A 23,560-nucleotide genomic window follows, 5' to 3' on the forward strand; every position below is an offset into this window, starting at 1 on the left:
TTTAACTATAGTCAGGCATCGCTTGTTTACATGCCGCTGGATACCTGCTGCATCATGAAAACAACGCTGAATCACTGATACGATTTTCCTTCGAAAAGAAACACAGTCTATGAATAGACAGAATAAAATAATACGTCATTCGATATATGCTCTTTGCTGCTGCCGCTATCTTATTGTCAGAAAAGAGAAAAGGAAATTCATTTCGCAAATCGGTAGCAGACGTCTCGTATGATCATTACTTTATAAACGCAATATTTTCCGTCTCGTTTAATCATTTCAACGGTGCATGACTACTAGCCCGGAGCGAACTCGAACATCGCAAAGCAGTTAACACCACATCCTGGTTAAAAGTATTTTCCTGTTGTAACTTAATTACACAACACGAGTTAGTTACACGATAGTGTTCACAGGTAAATGTACTTATTTGACATTTTAGAAGGTTGATAGTTAAAGCTAACACTCTAGTGTTTGCGATAGAAACTAACGCGCTACTTTCTGCTTATACAGCATTAAATTCTGCGTTCTAAAAACAAGGACTTGAGAATCCTGCTGAAAAAATATTGTTCCACTCTCTCAAAAAATACAGAAAAATTAAGAACATTTAAAATACGGATTAATGTCTCCATCCTATCTTAAATTACTGCTTTTCCCTCTAATTATATGTATATATATCTTTCTGACTTCTTTCAGTTTCAATGTCATAAAAAATGAGAGATTGAACTTTTAAATCACTCGTTTTATTCATCATCATCACTGCTGTTTGCCGCAAAAAATCCACAAAAAAGACATATCCCCTCGGGAAATCAAACAATTGAACCAGAGTGATACCATTTCCAATTCCCTAAAAAAAAGGGAAGTCAATGGCAATCGTGTCCTTTTCATTTATCCATAAACCTTTTCATTTATCCATAAATATTAAGAAGAATATAAAGAGAAAATAGATTTAAGTCTTCATGAAAAAATAAATGTGACACATTCGTAACACATGCGAATAGATTTAACTCTAATTATAAGAATGTATTATATTATATATTTATGTAACCAATTAGCTATTCAAAATGTAATTATCTGTAATCGCCTAATATAATTTGTTATAACTACAAAATGTTATAATCTTCGTTGGCAAACGACACGAATAGTTCTGTTTAACAATAAATCGATTAATTAATAATTATATTATTGATGTAAATGAAATTTATACGGTACTAAATGCACATATATATTACATATATATTAATACTATTCAACTATTTAATAATGTAATTTTGTTATTATATTAATTATTCATTTGTGTACGATGCAATTTGTAAAATAAAACAAACATACTTCATCTCGCACTGTTATCTGTTACAATTCAAATTCTTCATTGAAACTAACAATTACATACTTCACGATACATCATTGCATATGATAGTTGAGGCGTAACACTTAGTAATTAACCATATTATAAGCTGTCATTATTTATTGCAGATATATCAACGATATAATAGCTTTGCCAAAGAACACGACCGATGCATGAGAATCGCGTATTTAAAGAGTTAAATTCACGATATTACAATATCGATAAAATTGCAAATATGCAGCAATCAAATTTTGTTACAGAGCAATAATTGCTTTTATTATATGCAAGCAAACGTTGCTCCAAATATATTAGAAAGTAAAATATTTATTTTCTCATTTTTTAAAAAGAATTATACATACTTTTATATTTAAAATTCCATAATGTTTAATTCATCAGTGTTTTAAAATTCTCAATTTTAAAATTTTCAATTGATGATAAATTTTTTAAATTTTGCAGCATTCAAATAGTTTGGAGTATTTTAATTATTGTATGTAATACTTGTGATAATAAAAAAGTTAAAATAATATACCTTGAATTTTAAAATAATCAAAAATAAAATGACTGTTCTTAATTAAGATTATTATTTCGATAATCGATTAAAGTTAATTCATTATCCTTATTCTTGCTTGCTATAATATATTGTTATTCGCTATGTATATTCCCAGTAAACAGGACGCAACAAATTAAACTCTATCTTTCTTTCGCAAACAATGTATATGTACAAAGCTTAAAAGCTTCATACAATATATTGTATATCCAAGTAGATATTACGGACATACTGTTCAACATGGCAAGAACGTATATTACATTCTAGGCATATTTAAAAAGTAAAAGAACTTCATTTGGTTACAGCAAAAAAAATCTTATACATAAAATCATATGTATATAATATAAATTGTTTCATATTAAAATAAAGATTACTTCACAAATTGCGCTGTAATTGTACATTCCTGTTAACTAGCAAATGATGATATGTCACGCTGATGGTAAATTATTTCGAATTATATCGACGGATGAATACACCGCGTACGTTTTACAGCAGATCGAACCATACAAATTGCTACCGTTGCTGATATTTCGAATGCCAATTGTGATAATTATTTTCGCAATCATGTTGAAACGAAATAACGAATGAATACCATTGCCGTGAGCTTGAATTACAGGTACCCTTTATTATAGGCACGTGCTGAGCGTTAAGTCTATTTTCAACGTTTGAAAATAAACGATGCATGATTCACTAAAGGTCTAAAGATATCAAGTAACGCAAACATTTTCAGTGCGTACATATAAATTAGTTGATTGAAGGCCATACGTAAAGTTGTTTTGAATGGAAACTAAAGCGAATTAATTGCCTATAATTGCATTATCTGGCGCATCCGGCGTAACATTACGAACACCGCAGTCAAAGATGTGCAAATATCTAATTGCATATTGAACCTCTTAAGCGAAGAGCAATTACATCTCTACATGTATCTTAACTATCGCGAATACAAGGAAAATTACATTAAGATGTTGCATGCACAACAACAGTTGTAACAGTTTAAACGGCTCTTACCTATGGAAACTGCGATTATTAAACTGAACGATATGACAAGATATGAAAAAACATAGAATACGTCTATAATAACGTCTATAAATACAGAGTATACGTCTATAAACTAATAAAAATAATTAATTAAAAATGAGAAATTAGATAGATTTCTTGTTAGAAAAACTTTTCTTAGGTACTTTTAAGTATCTTTTTTTCATTTTATAAAGATCTAATTTTTAAATAAATCTTATAATAAAAAAATAATAAACAGATTATATAAAACATTAACTCAGCATTACAAATATTAAATATTATAGAATTTTATTTCAAACGTTACTTTACGTGACAGAGTTGCAAATCTATTTTTTCTACGTACGCACATTTCATTCTTTGCAAAAGGATTCATTCTTTGCAAAATTCATATCGCCCCATGATTAGAAATTCAAAATACAGACAAGATACTGCTTCCATAAAAGAGAATAAGAAAAACGTATGGATTCACACAAAAGAAATAAGATTTAAATGGGGCACGTAAAATCATCATCGATTCCGCAGCAATTATTGTATAAATGCAACGTAGCTAAAAAAGAACAATATTATACAGATAATTCATGCAGAAAGCAATTAACGTGTACATTTTCACAATCAAAAAAAAAATCAAATTGTTGCACTCAACCATCCGATGATGAAAACTTTTTATCGATGGAAAACTTTCTTAACAGCTTGGTATCAGTAAAAATCCTCTAACTTGCTTAATATCAATACTAATGCGTGATATTTCAAATTAATGATTTTTTAAACGATTTTATAATTGACAAAATTATTCAAAATTTAAAGAACGATATTGTAAAACGTTGCAGATAAATATATTATCTCTATTAATAATTCTCAGTAATGAATTTTTCTTAAATAAAAAATATTACTGCTACGTTTAGAATTAATCAGTATAACATTTCTGTAAAATTTTCCCTTCCTGTAAAATTTTCCCTTCCTGTAAAACATTCGAGAAAATAAAAGAAAGGTACGCCCAAAAATTCGTTTGTATTAACAATTATTTCAATGCAATTTCCATAAATATCTGTTAAAATCAATATTTTGATAAATTGCATGACAAATTACGTATGGTTTATTTTACTCCGAAATATATTTGAATTGTATTACAATTTCTTTTTTATTAAAAAATATTTATAAAAATGCGTTTAAAGAAATTCTCATGTATAATACGCGATTATAGATCAATTTTTTTTGCATTCACATTAGAATAAATAATACACGTTAAAATGAATAATTCGATGGCCAACGAAATCATAAAAGTGAGAAAAAAACAAAGATATTCCAAGGCTTCAACAGTCGCATGTCAACCTTGCGCAAATCCTAGCGTCACATATTTCCATGCTTTGCAGTAATGCTATGTAATAATAGACACGCGATGTTTTTATATTGCCAGATATACCTAACTCATTGCGTAATTTTATAATCCCATTTTGATTCAAAATGCTTTTAGCTGTTTATGATTGTTTGCATTATTTCATTCCTGAATACTTTGGGAAGCACTTCCAAGGCATATATACTTAAGTAACAAATTGTTGAGAGCAATATCGGACAGCGGAGCAATCTTGTTGGAACATAATGGATTTCTCAACTTAAGTCTTGACCCTCGCAAATTGGACAATATTAGCACGCAAGAAAACTGCTCAATAAAGTAAATCGGATTGTTTTCTAGTATATGATGAATATTTCTGTCTCTATTGTTAATTCAGTTTTAATTCTTAGAAATAAATGAAAACAATATTGCTTCCTTCAAAAGTAATACAACTCAAAACGTTTTATTATCACAAATGAATTAAGTAGATTTTACCAATTAACCACCATCACCACAATCAAAAATGAATTGACTTAACTTCATAAAAAAATAGTTCAAATTGATGCAACTTAAAAAGGAGTTGATTTAAAAAAAAAATCGTTATAACTCAAAAAGGAACTTTTTAAGAATTATGAAATGAAAATGATAAAAATGATATTTAACTATGTTAAGAATATATTCTTTTCGCTGATATTATTTGATTAATCACTAGGTAATTTTCTGTCAAATTAAAAATAGTGTTTCCCCTTTTGCGGGAAATTTAATTTTTTAGTCACTTTTGAAATAAAAAAGTGATATGTTATTTGCACAAGCTTATTATACAAATACAGCAAACATATAGAAAATAATACAATATGTAAAATTACTTGTTGATGTAATGTGAAATACACAAAATCAAATATGTTCTGTCATTTCGAGAGAAGTGCTTCAAGCCAAACAGTCGTTCTGATTTGTTTTTAAAAAACTGTTTAAATAAGATTTTGGTTGTATTTGTTCCTATACCTCTACATGTTTCTATAATGTTCGTGAGATGCGCAAAAGAAAAAACAGTTTACGTAAATCCGTCGTAAATAGTTTCGAAAAATCGAATCGCGAGTATCGGAAAAGTATCGCTACGTCTAGGGTGCTATATTTTTTCAGAATAACGTAATCGGCGCCATGAAAATTCAACGAATGATACGGCATCACGCAATGCACTACTATTATATTTTCCACGGGTAATCCGCGAGTGACGGCACGTAATTCACTATGCAAAAAATAGCTAGAAAATAGGCGAACTATCTTTAACTCTACAAAATAATGCATGGTGTGTTTATCTCGCGACAGGCGAACGTGCCCGTTTTATCACGACCGAAACTGAAGCGACGTGAAAGCTCGATATTTGCTTTGTAAGCTAAGAGGAAAAGATCAAAAACAAAGCAATCTATGCGTGAAGGAAACGCGAGTAGATTATAAAATGCATGATGCAATTATAAAAATGCAATTATAAAATGCACGATAAAAATTCTGAATTTATCAAAAAGAGAGAAAACAAAAGAGATTATGTTCTTCAATTATTAAACAATTATTGCTTTATCAAAATGTATCAAAAATTACGATCATCTCATGCGTTCTCATTTCGTCCATATATGCTTTATATATGTACAACAAAATTGCGTCATGTTACACATAGGGAATAAAATTCTCTTATAAGAATCTCTATTAGATCTCTATTATATCTGATATTAATTTATAGATAATAATTTCAATACAATTCGATGTAAATGTATTCAATTGCTATATTTATTTCAGCGATATTTATGTCTAATATATTAAATTTTTCGGCAGCATTATTATCACAAAATTCAGTAACATTATTAAAAATTTAATTTATATCATGTTAAATAAATAGTCTTTTTTATAAAACGCAATAGAGTAGTCACAATTAACAAATCACGTTACACAAACATTCATTGTTTTTTTCCAGAATAATTAACTGAAACTTTAAGCTAAAACTTTTCGAACCTAAAGCTTGTTGAAGTTCAAACAACTGCAAGTTTGTTCACCACAGGCAATTCTCTTTTCTGAGAAAAGTTATGCCAATTAAGATACTTCTGTGATCAGATTCCAATGGCATTTTGCTCTAAACTCATAAATGGATCTTTCACGGATCCAGAAAACAACCGGGAAAACGAGAATTAGAGATCGTTCGTCGCGCGAAAATGGTCATTTGATTTTGTTGACCTTTATATATTTTTCACGAACAACAATAAAACTGTTTGAGAAACGCTTCTTTCTTAAAAGATGGATAGAGCGAAGAGGATATATATGATATCAGTGAGGGTGTTTGAATCGCAATCGATTTTACAGATCGAATCGATGACCTGGATATACACGACATGATAGTGCATTAAATCGTATATTTAGAAAATAAGAAGAAAAATTGTTATAAAAATATGTATAAAGGCTAGAGAGCCGGACTAGATGTTAATACAAACAACATTTACATTACCATATATATATATAATACTGACGATATTTATTAAACATAAAAATAAAATCTGATATACGTTTCAATCTTTTACGTCATTCTCAGTGTAATAAAATTTATTAAACCGGCTTACATTCCAAAATTTCTGTTATCCAAAAAAATTAAATTATTGACACGCATCTTAATTTCGCCGCAATTAGTTGTCATGGACATAGTGATTACTAAATTTCACAGCGAAATTATATATTAATAATGACGTTGATTCCGTTGGCATGTAACATCTAAACTGTACGTTTCTTTCCACGTGGAACTCTATTCCTTTAATTTGATTTAGCAATTTATTAGACAGTCACAAAATTAAAAAGTAATCTAATTGAATATAGATGGTTCCCATGATTCGTTAACATTTATAAAAATTTTTTCGGCGGACGATTGTCCTAGTTTATTGTTACAGATTACTTATGTAACAATAAATTAGGATGATCGTTTATCAAAAAAATTTTTTAATTACACTGAGGATGACCTGTAAAAACGTCGAAATATATAGGTCAGATTTTTTTATTTTTATTTTTATGTTTAATAAATAACATTTAATAATAACATATTATATAATAAGTAGTATGTAAATATTGTTTGGCATTAAAATCTTGCCCGCCTCCGTAGCCTTATACATATTTTTATAAATTCAATTCTATTCGTTGGAGCCTTTCTTTTACTTTAAAAAATTGTTATCTATATAAGAATTTAAGAATTTTCGCTCGCCCACATGTTCTATTGGGTATACGGAAAAGATGGCTGAAATATCTAAAAATTTAGCTAGTTACAGATCTGAAAATAATTTTGTTGGATCATCAAAATAATTATGTAAGACGCTCAAACTGATTGCTAGAATGTCAAAACTTCTTACAGCATTGCTCATCATGCTTGAGATTCCTATATAATTATTTTGATAGATCAAGAAAATTATTTTCAAATCTATATCTAGCTGAATTTTAGATATTTCAGCAAAATCGTTCTTTCCGTGTACCATATATTGGCGTGTGCCATAGTATATGGTGAATAATGCAAATTAAACAATTCTCATTGTAAATCTGTCTAACTAGTGTGCCAATTATAAACTTCATTAATTATGAATAGAATAAATTTAACGAGAGTTGACACACACACCTCATTCGGCATCAAAGCGAATCGAATTTTAATTTATCAGCGAAACAAAATCGACGTTCGCATTTTCACAATGATGCATTCGACAATCACGCCAATTTTCCGCGACATATACGTCGCAACACAGCTGGATACGAAGCAATTGTTAATAAAAGCGGAAAATGCGAGAATTCAAAATGCGCACTGCGGCGCACGCTATCACAGGTGTAATTCATTGCGTTTCAGCTCACGGATTATTATACCGTCGCGGCCGCGATGACACCGCGTGCCACTATAAAGCAGAGTCCTTGTGCCATTACTAGCTGTGGGACGGCAGAAGGAAGATTACTAGGAAAAAAAAAAAGAATCGTGACTCTCACCAGGCAAAGCAGAAAGAAATACGAAACTTTGTTCAAAGAAACTTCCTCCCCATTTATCTAGAGCTACGACGCGATAAGAAATGCAGATACCTCCTTCGCCGTCACACGTTGAGAAGTATTTGCAAAAGGATAAAAATAATATCACTACTGATTACACTACACGCATAAAGAATGCAATATAATATAACGTGAGCGTGAATTTCTAGATATATTGCGACATAGAGAAGAGACGATTATATCAAGATTTTCTCTTTCACATCTAATTTTCTTTCAGAAATTTCCAATTTATTTTCATTAAAACGAAAATGGAAAATACTTTATAATAAGATACTTCTACATCTAAAAGCAGAATTATATAAAATTTCATGAATTGTAATAGAAATTGCCAAAACTTTTTCGCGCTCTTTAACACTGGAAATACGCGGAAAAGATTTTCGATACTTTTTTTTTTCAAATTTCTCTATGCTGTCATTCATTCAATCATGCTTATTCCAGAAAAGCTTTTTCGCTTTAAACGTTCAAAGGTAGAGCGACCTGATTTTAAAGAGCTTATTACACGCAGAATTTTCTCCAATATTATATAGCATTAGTAGTAAAGTATTAAATTACTACAGATAGAAGATATAATTGTCCTGTGGTCGATTTCTTAAAGACAATTTTACACAAAGTATCCCAGAACCATTGAATAATCACTTAATTATATTCTTTCTCGATATCGCCGTGTAAAATCATTCAAAGCAATTCAATAAAATTGAGTTCCACAATGCAACGTTTTTTGTTGACAGCTAACTTTCGAAATTCAACTTTTTAATTATTGCTGAACTTTATCTTATATATATGTTAATTTGTGATCACAGATATTTTCCTTCGAGAGAGGTCTAGAAACAAACAAGAGAATAAATAAAAAGAAGCAATATTATCTCAACATTAAGATTAAGATAACAAACTGATATTCAAAAAATAATATTTAAAGAAAATAAAAATTTGGAAAACGGTGAAGTGTTCTATAACATTTTGAGCTCCTGAAATATGCCAAGACCAATCTTGTTGTCCGTTTTCAACATGAAAAAAAAAACAATAACGACCGTCGACGAGAGATATGACCCCATTAATAAAGTGTCAGAAATAATAGAGGCAGGCATTTCTTTTAAAGATCGTGTTAATCTGTACGTTTTCATATCTCGACACAGTTAGACTTTCCATTAATGTACTTATCATAAAAAAATCATAGGCTTTTATCCTTCGCACAAGATTACAGATGAAAACAAAGTTATGTTTCTTTCTCTCTCTCATTCTGTCTCTCTACTAAAAGTAAATTGAAAAAGCTACGATACAAATTCGTTACATCATAAATGTTGTATTTCGAAAGCGGTGATAGCTCAAAATCACTATTGCGATTGCCTAAAGCAACAATGATTCACGCTCGAAGAAGTTCAGTCGTTGTGCCGAGCCGGAAATCGTACTAGTCGCTTTATCCACTTTACTTACAATGTATACAATGCACTTCTAGTCCGTATTTGAGCAGGAATTCATTTCTAGAGACTGCGCAATTACGCAAATTGGATCTCTTCTCTTTATTGCAGACTCGATTCGCTTTCTACGCACTGCGTTACGTATTATTGTCTTGCAACGGAAGCAATCGAGCGTCGCACTTCAATATCCGGAAATCATGTCCTCTTCTTCGTTCACCCCCCCGACGATCGTACCGTATAATATAGTTTGCGATCAATTCAGTTTATGACAAAAGTAATGTGCTGGCTTCGTCAATTCTATAATACGAGAGGCTGTCTCACAATTCTACAATTGGTTTGAGGTATTTTCGAGATATAGGGCAATGAGACTTCTTTCTCTTTTAGCGCGTCGCAGTTCCATTTATTTCAATCGTATACCCAATAACTTTCTTTACCTTTTCTCGATGTCACATTAAATTATTTTTACATATACATAAAATAAAAAATATTTCTCTAAATAAAAATAGCGGACGTAACAGAAACTGCACTCTTAAAGTGCAGTTGCGTCATTGATTTTATTTCGGACACAAAAGAGCAATTCAATAACTTCCAGAAAAAAAACTTCATATGAGAATTCAGTTTATCTCAATTTCGCGCGCAAATGACATTAGTTCGGTATTCTTGATCAGGACGATCGTCTACATCTCAATCTATCGGGTCAACGAACACCAATTCCCAAGATTTCCCATGTGCTTTTCTCGTCGAACTTTTCTCCAGAATTTATCTCCATTGCAAAATAAAAGAGCAACACTCTTTTGGTGCCAAAATTGAAGATATATCAACGAAAATCATATATCTGATCGTCTAATTATCTCAAAATAATATTCACTCAATAAACAAAACTTTAATCTGTATTCTGAACACATTTTTATTATTAAAATTGATTTCTTTAATTCCATGGAAATTGAATGTATTTGTTTATATTAATTCTTACTTTATATTAGCTTTGAATATGTTTTATTTAAAAAATCAGATACGAATTTAACAGTTATATTCAATAATATGAAACATGCGATATTAGATATATGACCACCATCCATAAATCCTAGGAATAAAATTTAGAATGTAAAAATTGTGTACAGAAGAAAGAATACAGACTTTCATGTTTGTTGCGTGTATCGTTTGTAGTAAGAAAGTTGGAAAATGAAAAAGTTTTCAATGTAGAAAAAGTTATCGAGGTATACGTAGGACGTGTTGCAATGATCACACGTGATTCTTTATACAATTGGACAAGTAAGAAAAATAAAACTTGTTCAAAACGCAATTTCAATCATCTGTTCTCTCTGAAATTCTGATCGATAAAAGTTCATATCAAAAGATTCAAATCAGATTGTAGTGCGAGATTTCTCGAAAAGAGCCAACATTCTACAAACTACTGTATATAACTGGTACGAACTACCGTATATAACTGATCCCGTAAAATTAAATCAATCACTTTCCAACACCAACGGATCAGAATTCAACCGAAACCGAAATATTCAAGAAACATTCATATCGCACTTGTCAAGTTTATGATAATATTTACTACTCTCTTTCTATCACGGGCGCAAACTGTCACGTCCACGTCTCGCCTGTTTTACGTCACACCACTCGAATTGATAACGACGTGTCCGCAACCGGCTCCGACGATCGAATGAGCACAAACGTGCGCTTTCGGCAGGTGCGGGCGTGACTCCGACAAAGTGCTCCGAGAAATTCCGCGTGACGTTGAAGCTCCGAAAGCTCCGTCAACGCGCCGCGGCAACGTTTACGCGCGACTATCAGTTTTTCGACGTAGAAGCACGCGCGACGCGGCGCGACGCGACGCGACGCGACGGCATGCGTCGCCGGCGAGCGCGTGCGTCGCCTCTCCCGACGCGAAAACCGCGAAAAAGCCGGACACCCCCGCAGAGCGAAACGCGCGCGACCGTCCGCAAGGCCGTCGCGGTCACAACAAAACGTGAGGCTGCCCACCGGGTGCCACGAGGAGTGGCAGGATCGTGTCATCGACTCCTCGACTATTGCGACATCTTGATGCTACACCATCTAACCGCGAGCTCTAAGGGTTTCTACCTGTCAGGAGCACCAGATATATTATCAAGCAACTCTCCCTTGTGGTTAAACAAATATTTATTTTGGATCGGAAAGGATCGTGTATTTACGGGATCATAAATATAGAAAAAGTAATAAAGATGTGATGTGTGTAAAAAGTATCTCGTGAAGAACTCTTCATTTTATCTCCTCCCTCTTTACAATATTGCTATGTCGTGAGGTAACATTCACAGTAATACCGGCGTACCTGGCAACGGGAGCTAACCATTACTTCGAATGAGATAACATAACATTATATTTTCCGACATATAATGAACGATAAAATGAATAGTCATTATTGCTTTATGAGTTTATGATATTTTGATGACCTTTAAATAATTCTTTTTATTCAAAGTAGATTCCATTTGATTGAAATTATTACTTGTGACAGCAGTAAAAAAATAGAAATAAACCTTTAACATTACTAAGGCTAAAGCATTTGCAAAGATATATATATATATATATATATATATATATATATATATATAATGATAATGCATTTAAAAAAATACATTTGTATGAAAAGTAAAAATAAAATCGAAATTATATTCCGTTCAGATCTACAATGCAATTAAATTGAAAAATTGAATAAACACCGTTTCAATAATTTTATTATTATTATTATTATGAATTTTATCGTAGAGAAAATCATTTCAATCTAACGTTTGTGACAAATTCGCAATTACTGTGCTCATTCCATCTGCGAATACATCAGAACGACATAAGTAAATAGACCTTTCATTATTCAAATAGAATCGAATCAAATGAAATTACTGCAGCGAATCGAACTTTCATTTAAGTGAGGAGGGATCATTACGTCATCAGCAATATAATGTTTTATATCTGCGTCTTATTTAAAAAAATAAAAATATGTTAGATCGATAATGTATCTATTTACTAAATATTAAACTACTTATTATTCATTAATGTAGATATACTTATTCTAGTGCAACTTCTAATATTCTATATTAGAAGAAGGTATAACATTATCAAATATAGGAGGGCACGGTGAAACCTCTGGCGTAATAAGCTGTTTCGCATTATATAATAAGGGAGCTCATATTGTTACTTTATTAACATAGAATCTGATATACATCTTCTTCTATGCATACGATATTATATGTCATCTGCTGCGACAGGTACTGAAAAACATCGGGACGTTTATCATTGTGTATTCTCTGAATCGTCTTTATCATTTTTCTTATCATCGTTTTTTTAAATGACTGACGGACGGTCACTTTTACTATTTTAATCAAATTTTGTTATCATACTTACTAACGATCGAGATAAATCAAGTTTCTCCTACCTATCAAGAATATATATAAGCATATACTAAATTCGTTTAAGCTAATTTTCCAATCGACTAAACTATACGAGAATTATGTTTGATATCAACAAATGAAAACTGTACAACTCGTTTGGTACAAGAGAGACATCGATTTACGCAGATCGATGAACGGCTAGCTATGTGAATCTTACAGTCGGTAACTATCCCGACGACAGGAGATAAACCATCGGTCAGGCCCTAGGATATACCTAATACGATGAGAAGTTTTATATATTGTAAAAAAACATACACTATTACCGACCAACAAAATAACAGAAGCGATGAATAATTCCGCGACGAGATAGATTCGCGATTCTCTCTTTCTGACGTTGATAAAGCGAAAGAATTCAGAATCTGATAACGCAGTATGGCATGAGCGAAATTATGATGATAAGTAAGCCAAAAATATATCTTACGATAATATACTAGCATAAACGATAGATTGGAATAGCAAAAGTCAATTAAAATCTCCTAGAATATCCTTAGACTGTTTCATTATTTTACATTACGTAAAGCTGATGTTCGTAGAAATTTAGTTTGGTTTTAAATGTTTTATACAGTGTAAATTTCAAACTCTAAAATAAAACTCTAAAATAAAGCTATTGAAATGGTAAGCAAGATATGATAAGAATAATCGCAGAAAGTTGTAACACGCGTCATCTTACTCAAGTATAATACGCGATATATTTAAATAAATTGTTCCTACTGCATTGATTTGTTAATTATAAAGTTATTTCAATAGTTATTTCATAATTACTCAATTAGTATAGTCGAATCTTCAATGGATCAGTACACATTCGTATCTACATAGTGATAAAGTCAAGATCACCTTCATAAGTATGCAAATTTATGTTAACGATGACACATGCAACCAAATTACCATGATAATAACATACAGAGGGATCCGTTTTTCAGTGAACCCGCATAAATCTATGTTCGCGGCAAGACCAGTTAATTATTCATCCAACAATGTATATCAAAGAGAAGAACAAGAAAAGAACACTGTAAAACGTAACATGTTTCAATGGCACTATTCGTTTTAACAATCCCGGATATTCCCGACTAGAATTTGAGTTAACCTAGAACATATAATCAGATTATATGTTATAAGGACCTGATTTGGTTGATATAAGGTAATCCTAAATAAGGTACAATTAACAAGCTTCTCATTAGGTTTGAATATGATTGAAGGATCCTTATCAGGATCCTTATCAGGTCCTCATCAGGACCCGATGAGATTATCCGGATGAGGATTCGACTACTGTGCTGCGTTACATGACTGATCAGGTCCCGATGAACTTATCTTATCAGGACCTGATAATGAAATAAGGAATTTAGCAGATTCTATCAACCTGATTAGGATCTGCTAAATTCCTTGGATAAATTTCTAGTCGAGTTTTATCGCCAAATGTTAAATATCGCTAAAATTTCGCTGCAGAATATGCGGCGGTTTTCATTTCCGACTTACGTCAGCAACTTTACATGTAATATAAACGCTTCCCTACATTTAACAAAAAAAAAATAGTAAGCTATAATTATAATTTATTATAAACCTCTCTCCAATTCACAGTAACATAAACGTCCCTTTGCAATAAGTCTATATTATTTGCTATGCGCAACTCGGTGCAACGTTGCGGTTTATTGCGACCGAAATATGTTGTTACGGAAATTGTAGGAAACAGCGAAGTAGATTCTATTAGACTTACCTAAGTGCACGCCACTCCCCGTCTGTGGTTGTGGTCGGCGCGGATGTACTCTTACTCGGGAGACTCAAACGAGGACCGATGCGCAATGTCATAGGTCGCCTCCTTCGCGTGTAATCTGAAATAATCGAATGGTATAGAAATATCTCTGAAAGCGAGGTCATGCTCAGACGTTGCACGCGTAATCCGCCATCCTCCTGGGAAGCAACATTGTGCCGCCAGGAAGACAGATGTTTGCGGAGAAAACATCGATTTAAAGGGATTACTACCATGTGGCATTGAATGGATCATGATGATAAATTCCGATCGCGTGTAGATAATACATAACACAATTTGTTTTTTTCTGTAAATATTGAACATGATTGTTGGATAGTCGATTGTACAGGTGTTTCACTTAAGCCTATTATGCAATTGTGTTTTGTGGGTGGACACCTGATACTTTACAAATTTTTATCAATAAGTTTTATTCCATATCGTTATTTTAATCAAAAGTTTTATTTCATATTCTATTGTTTTAGGTAAAAATTACTTATTTTAAGATTTAATATTTAAAAACTTTAATATTTAAATAAATAAAATTTCAAAAAAACTATACATATAATAAGTCGCGTAATCTCAAAAAAATTCATTTTTCAATTTTTATAAATTTGTGAAAGTTTGACTATTGGAAATATAAATATTTATATCTTTAACAATGAATGTAATTGATGTTTCACATATTGCGTCTTTTTTCTCAATGTAAATATAATAATATTTGTATCATCTCTAACAATGAATACAGTTTATATTTCATACATTGTGTCTCTTTTCAATTTAATCTCGATGTAACATATTGCACAAAATAAAGATTGATATGATTATTGCATAAAAAAATCAGTGTAATTGCTATTCTTTTCTTTCGCACGCGTGTTTTATACGAAATAATGATTAAAAAATCTTACCATTTGCGGAACAAAGCGAGTTCCGTCCGTGAAAAACGTTTGGCGATAAGAATTGGGAGTGTGGATTTGTAGGAGTTGTCGGGGAGGTTCGACTCGGAGCCGATGTGGTAGTCCAAGGTGGTACTACATCTCGTACGGCATTTGATTCCGTTGAGACGACGGGAATCTCGTTGGTCACCCGTACTTCTATTCCCACAGACTGTCAACAAGAATAATTAAATATTTATATTATATATTTAAAAAGATATAATATAAAATATTTTTTACAGTTATAATATATATATAATATTTTTATAGTAAATTTCAAACGTAACTATTACTTCATCAAATTTTTTAAATATTCAATAATGTAAATATTAATTTAGGTTTAATAAATATTATTTAAAAATTAAAGCGCCGCGAAAATAAAATTCGTCTAAATCTAGAGAGAAGGACAGAAGTCTCATCGCTTAAATGGTATCTATATATTATTCATTTTCAATTATTTTTATAATTTAAAAGATGTCATTGTAATGATAATTTAATTAAACAATATTGATTTTCATGCTACGAGGTCAAAATATAAAATAAACACTTTAAGTACCAAATTATTGAAACCTATGGCACTTACGCTAGAATAATTAAATACAAAAATATGCCAATAATGTTAAAGAAAATTTTATTCCATTTTATATTTATAACCACGTTATTAGGCCATAAATTCGGTTATAACTGACCAAAATTTGTTCAGAAATTTCGGTTCAAGCGTGGGTCGTGTCAAACTATAACTATTGTTACATTGTCTATTATTACGAACTGAATTACATACAAACGTCATGAACAGATGCCGGGTACTATAAAATGTAATTAACCGACACAAAGGCAAACATTTGTAATAAAATCGAAACGTTTAATCGAATTACAAATATCACTCCGTACTGAGTGACTAAAGTACTAAGGCTCTATCTATCTTTAGCCGGCAATGCTTGTTGATTCTATAATGTATACAGTTGCTCCCGATAGTAAGATGTACGAGATTCTAAATTAACGATTGTACTTTTCCGGAATTTCTCATTTACAACATACTGTTGATACGAAGCAAAGTGTAAAATTTCAACAATAGCACATAAATGTTGCCTACGTCGGATTAGAAAGCTACAGCAACATACATTAATACAATTAAATTTTGGACTCTATTAAAATTAAAATCCTCTCAGAATAAAATTCGCAAATCTAAAACCAATAACTAATGTTTTTTTCATTTCCAAAATAAACCTTCATAATTACTTTGGAAAATCAGATATACTTATTTAAATATTACAAAATGTCCAAAGTTAACAAACTTCAATAAAAAAAATTACATCCGTAATTGAAATTCGATGTCAAATTACATATTGCTGTAAAATAATACTTACATTTTATAAGTCAAAAATATAGATCGTGTCTGTTAAACATATCTATTTCACACCATTATAAATATATCGGCAAGAAATAATACATTGTCGATTCATAAATAATATTACATCCTGTGTACAAAGCTGTTATGAGATGATTGTGACGTAAATACATATTAGTGTGCGTAGTAATACAAATTAATGTGCGTAGAAATAATTGGGAGGATAATTAATGCATATCAGAATAACCGATAACGAGGAAATCATCTAATTGATGACGAACGGTTTCATAGTCATGGAAACGTGACTTCGTTATCGTAACCACTTTTCAGCAAACAACGCGAGAGTGCCGTGCTTTCATGAAATAGAATCAATAAGCAAAATTATAAAGATCTAAAATATTCTCGTTAACAATATTTTTATATTCTCTCCGCTTCTCCCCGAACTAACGCAGAATTCAATGTAAGCTGTAACATTCGTTCAACGTTTCAAATAGCATTAAAATCCGTAAAGCTCTTATTGAATATACAATGAAATTCCGTTGCAACGAATATCATGTAACATTTCCGTTATAATGAAATTTCATTCAATATCTCCAGCCGATGGCTACAATACTTTACTTTTTTAAATACAGACAAGACTGTATTTATTACGTGAGAGATCTAAAATTCTCAGAAATTTCTAAAAAAACAAAATTAATAGCATAAATTACCAACAAATTTTAACTGTATGTTTTCTAAAAAAACAAAACTATGAATTACCAGCAGATTGAAACTGTATGTGTTTTTAATGATATACAGATTTTAGAACACGATTCGATCGTTACTCGCAGTAATAATGTGACTCTAAAACTATGCGTTTGAATAGAACAAGTAAAGAGAAATTATTATGTCCACATAATCAAGTGCACTTGAAACATTAACATACTCATGTAAAATTCCATGTTGAGATTTATTGCAACAAAGTAATTTTCATATCACCGCAATTCTTGCATATGTTGGCATTAATATCGCCATCGGCTTGCATGCTTTGAACTTTCCGCTCAATGGAAACAGATACAAGGACGAATATCGATTGAATATATGTTGGATATACAATAATCGCCATTGATAATCAAGAAACATAATCTTTAACAATCTCGATACTTTCAAATGCTAATTACCTTCACATGTAAATCAATGAATTATCTTACTATTAATAAATTGATCTCGATATCGACACATTAGAAAACAATTCTTACAAAACTTCAAAATTGTACAGAACTCATAAAATTAATTAAAATGCATCATCCCTTAAACTATTAAAAGTTTATTTCACGATTAATATTATAATATATTAGGTGTTGGAATTAATTCGTAGCGTTTTACAAGTGATGGGAAGTACTTTCATTAATGTATTTTTTAATGCTCATGTGAAATAAATAACATTCTTTCATTAAAAAACGCTACGAATTAATTCCAACACCTAATATATATATATATTATAATATATTAATCCATTTAACAGAATTGGCAATTTAAAGCTTTATTTGTCTATATTTTATTATTTTTTCAAAATTATAAAGATATAGAAAAATATAGAAAAATTATTCAAAATATAACATCAAAAATTATTAAAAATATAACGTCACAAAAATTTTATAATATAAATAAATATATTAATTTGATAAAACTTAATCAAATTAATATTTACTGATAAAATTTTTGTGATGTTATTTTTAATAATTTTTGACATCAAAATTATAAAATATAGAAAAATAAAGATTCAAATTGCAAATTCTATTAAACGGATTAATATTTCATAATATCAAACGTGAAATAAACTTTCAATAATATATGAGCTGAAATATATTTTTGTTTGTATTGTAAAGTATATTTTTCTCTTCTTTTCGTGTTTAATTTATATACTTTTCCTTCCGAATCAAATAAACGCGCTGAACAGACTTTACTCGTTTATTTATCACAGCAAATATTTAACCACGATGCAAAGCTGTTCTATTGCCCTGTGGACCACAAGTCGTAATTACATATCGATCGAAGATTTCCCTCTTAGCTGTATTTTCTTTCAAGATGAATCCCAATAACAGATAACCGCCTTCCTGTTTATAGCATTTATTCAATCCATCGATCAAACTGATTATCTTAACCGTTTCCCATAATCGATAAGAATATCATAATAATCGTTCAAAATTAATTATAAATAAAATTTTTAAAAAATGCAATAAAAAAAAACTCAAAAACACAAATCAATACATTACAATAATGATATATAAATGTATAAATTAATTAAAAAATTTAATAACAATATAATATGTAATATGTATCTATTTATAAGCATTGTAATTATAGATAATTATAAGCATTAATTATAAGTTAAATAATAATTTACGGCATTTAATGTTTAATATATTTGAGATTAATAATTTAAATTTCACACTCTGTATGTGCGTGTAAACTTAGATACTTTAAACATTTGATTTTCAAAACTAAATTGTAATGGCATTCGAATATTTAAAAATGTCTATATTTCTATATAATACTATCGACAATCAAATTTCATTTAAGCAATATCTTATTACGCAATATCTTATTTTGTTAGCATCGAAAATAAAATTCATTACTTATTATATACATGAAAATTAGGCGGTAAAATATTTAAAAAAATATTTTCTTGCCTCTTAAGAGTTTCCAGCAAAATAAGTCTTAGAAGAAATTAACAAAGAAGAAACATTAAGTCGTAGCTTTTGAATAGAAGCTACTGGGTGTCGCATAATTTATTCAATTCTTGAAACTGTTTGTTGCATATTTCAAATCTGTACCTTATCTATCTTAAATTTAATTATTATACATAAGATAAATCCATCTTTATATAAATTCACCCTCACATCAAGGATCGTGTCACTGTCAGAGTCTTGTCAGAGAAGTTCGTGGTGACTTATAAACTAATGGATCTCTCTTCGAAAATGTTACAAAACTTTCTACGAATAGCATATATATTTCATCGAGAGATAATGTATCGCAAAAATGATATTGTAAAATGTATCGTAAAGAGCGCTTTGCTACAATACTTTGCTGGCTAAATATGATCTTTAACGTGCAATGAAAGAATAAACATTATATCTGTATAATATCGCAGATCTAAAAAGTATTTATGAATTTTTACAAGTGTACTTTGTAAATGTAAGCGAAAATTTTACGTTGATTTAAAGAAAAAAGTTGGATAAAGTAATATTACGCGAGATTATATTCGCTCGAACGAGAATCGCAGCACATGTAAAAACAGAGGATTATCCTCTACACGTATAATAAAAACAATTCTATATGCATAAACGTCATTCGCACGGCGACACAATGTGCAATGGGATCTACAGGTGTTCATGAAGCATACAAGGGTACGTCACCGTTTATTCAGTGGACACGTGCTCGGTCTTGTCTAAAAATCAATAAACAATAAATAATGTGACCTATGCATACGTAATCACTGATTATTTTCTTGTTGAGTAATAAAAAATTGACCTCTCATTATAAAATTTTCTTCTTTCCCAAGGGACTCATTTTTCAAATATTCTCTACCTCTTATCTAAAGACATATGTTTTTCAAGTTGCAAATTATAAAGCACATAACGTCCCGTAAAAAATGACACCTGATCTGTTCGTAAATGGAGACCATTACTTACAAGAAAACTCATGGAAGTGTTCTTCTCTGATTTTCATAAACTTTAAACATGTTTTCTTGATAAAAATAAGGGACATATATCTTTTATAAAGACCTAATCGCTTTAAAAAACCTTTTAAAGAAAATCGGTTGTTTTTCGAAGTGAATGTCGTCAAAAGTGTAACAGAACAAAATGTTTGAAATAAAAGTTGAATAGTTTCAAAGATTTAAAGACGATTACTCGTAATGTAAGAAGGATTTATACACAGACGATTTACATGTTACTGACATATCACTACATATGTACTGCAATATCTCACATCAATATCTTACACACATATACACAAATTTTCTTATAACGATAACGTCTTAATTAGACATTTAAAACCCGGTTCCAGCAATGCATGCTCAAGGAGAAATTATTATAATATCAAAATGATGTCAAAATCATCATTAAAAGTCATTTTTCAATCATTTCTGATTCATTTTAATGTTATTGTGATTTGTTCTACTGCTTAAACAAGATTAACTTTAATCTTGGTTCAATTTTCTCTTCATCTTTCTCTAACTCTAAGAATTAGAAAAAGATAAACAATAAGTTAAACCGAAATTAAACCTTACATTAGTGAAACCGGACCTAAATCCAATTCTAAGAATTGTTCACATCTCCACGTTGTTTCCCTGAGCAACTACTAATCTGTAGATTACTATTTCGTAAGTCCAATTTGCATAGCTATTACATGAAACAAATATTGTCACGATGTGACAGCTCTATAGCGACTAGAGCATCATACTGGACTAAAAAATACTAAAAAAAATTTTTGGATTAATTTCGAAATTTTTTTGTTATTCTCGATATAAACTTCACTTCACAGACACATATTAATGCGTATACTTTAATTCTGGATTTTCGAATCTGTAAAAAAGGAAAAAAGTAATTGTCATACAAAAATTATATGATTTAGTCGGTAATACAAACGGCTTTAGAATCCCCTTAACAGTACTGAATAATTACAATTTTAAAAAACTTTTCTTAATTTTTATTTTTTATAAATACAAATTTTTTATTTACACAAATTTTTTGAAATTATTATTATAAAGTATTATACTTTTCAACTTTAGTCAGAACATTTTTTTCTATCTCTCACAGTTTCGATGATATTTGCTTTAAAAGAACTGATTTTCTTCAAAAGAATATTACATCCCCTAAGAGTATGAATGGGCTTTTGTAAAAAAATAATTGGTTCCTTATTTTTGTCTTAAAAGCAACATATTCAAAGTTCATTAAAATCGGAAGTGATCACTCTTCCATGGATTTCCTTATCAGAATATGTTAATATAGTCTCTAAAAATTCAGATTTTTAATATTCCCATTGTTATACCAAATATGGTTATTTAATTCTTTTATTTAAGATAATACAATCTTCAAAACAATTTAAAAATAAGATAAACACATTAACAAGATGTACACAAGCTAAATCGCGATTAGATGAATCAGCGAATTGTACAACCGTCATGTTATAAAGATAGTTAGAAAAAACACACACATGTACTATTTTCTAAATATTAAAATAATAAAATTAATATTAAATCGATATATATATATATATATATATATATATATATATATATACAAACAATATTACTTTTAAATGTAGAGTACAAGTTATTCTTTAAAGTTTTATTTGACAAAGGTGGAAACCGAGCTTTTTATTTCGATGGAAATTCTCAAGAATCAACAATTTCACCCTGCAAATGAGAATAACAGCTAACACATCGTCATCGAGTATATCCAGAGTTGTTGGCAAGTCTCAAGGGAATAAATCGAGATCCTAATATCCTTGCACGCACATACACACATACGGGAAACACATCCTGCGTAACATCCAGCAAACTAGCAAAGATAAATTAAACTGCTGCGCCTGACGGACTCTGGTATCAAGTCGTGAGACATTGTGAATAGATATCAAGAACAGTAATTGATTGACGAGCAAGCAAATTTCCAAATAAAATTTTTATACTAATTTTTGTTCTACTAAACTATCCCATATTTTGCTCCATCTTATCTGTCTTAATTTTACCTTTCAGAATATGAATATTTGAAAATAGATAAACAAAAAAATGTATATACATGTATCTTTCTTCTTTCAAAAAAATCCAGAGTACAATATAATCTAATCAATTTTTTTAACTTTTAAAAACTTAAAAATATTAAAACATAATTTTCATTAATTTTGTATTTATTCTTATAGCAAATTAGAAATTTGAATATATTACAATATTGTATTTTCTCAAAATTAAGAAGAATTATTCTTTTAAAATTAAAAAAATTACTAGAACATTGTTGTATTTAAAAATTAAATTTCATATGATCTATGTTAATTTATAAACACACAATGTATTACCCATAGAAGAATATATTTTTCCAACAATTTTTTTTTTATATAACATATAATAATTTCTGTTACAAAAACTATGCGATATTAGTTATCAGATTAATTATTAATCAAATTAATTATTAATTAATATCTTTTCGAATTTCTAAACTCAATTATTTTCTAGAAACATGTCTTAGTATAACTTATAAGTGCTCCCAAAAGAAGGGATCAAATTACGGAGAAAGCTCTCCCATGATCTTTCAACTCTTCTTTTCTTATTTCACTAGCATTGTTACGAGGATAAAACGAAACATTCATCTTAGGTAAGTTTTCTTCGAAAATACACGTTCTGATGTGTTATCAGGAGATAAATC

At 30.1% G+C, this 23,560-nt stretch overlaps 2 protein-coding genes across 7 annotated transcripts in view; both read right to left on the reverse strand.

The window, feature by feature from the left end:
- The window catches only part of dnc (phosphodiesterase dunce), a 350,732-nt gene extending 339,047 nt beyond the window's left edge, over window positions 1-11,685 (reverse strand). The window contains exons 1-2 of one of the 6 annotated variants that reach the window (XM_087409475.1): window positions 11,140-11,685; window positions 9,718-9,998 (exon numbers count right to left, since the gene is read on the reverse strand). The gene's annotated coding sequence lies outside the window, so the exon portion shown is untranslated. Of the gene's footprint in view, window positions 1-9,574 lie in introns of all 6 variants that reach the window. The other 5 variants (XM_087409484.1, XM_087409480.1, XM_087409483.1 and 2 more) reach the window with 5 other exon arrangements.
- The window catches only part of LOC147910951 (uncharacterized), a 204,891-nt gene that overhangs the window by 169,971 nt on the left and 11,360 nt on the right, over window positions 1-23,560 (reverse strand). The window contains exons 3-4 of the mRNA XM_087409568.1: window positions 15,782-15,980; window positions 14,844-14,958 (exon numbers count right to left, since the gene is read on the reverse strand). Coding sequence (XP_087265694.1) covers window positions 14,844-14,958; window positions 15,782-15,980 — 314 coding nt within the window. The remainder of the gene's footprint in view (window positions 1-14,843; window positions 14,959-15,781; window positions 15,981-23,560) is intronic.

This window comes from Acromyrmex echinatior, chromosome 1, assembly GCF_024713525.1.
Source record: "Acromyrmex echinatior isolate Ae372 chromosome 1, ASM2471352v2, whole genome shotgun sequence".
Taxonomy (NCBI): domain Eukaryota; kingdom Metazoa; phylum Arthropoda; class Insecta; order Hymenoptera; family Formicidae; genus Acromyrmex; species Acromyrmex echinatior.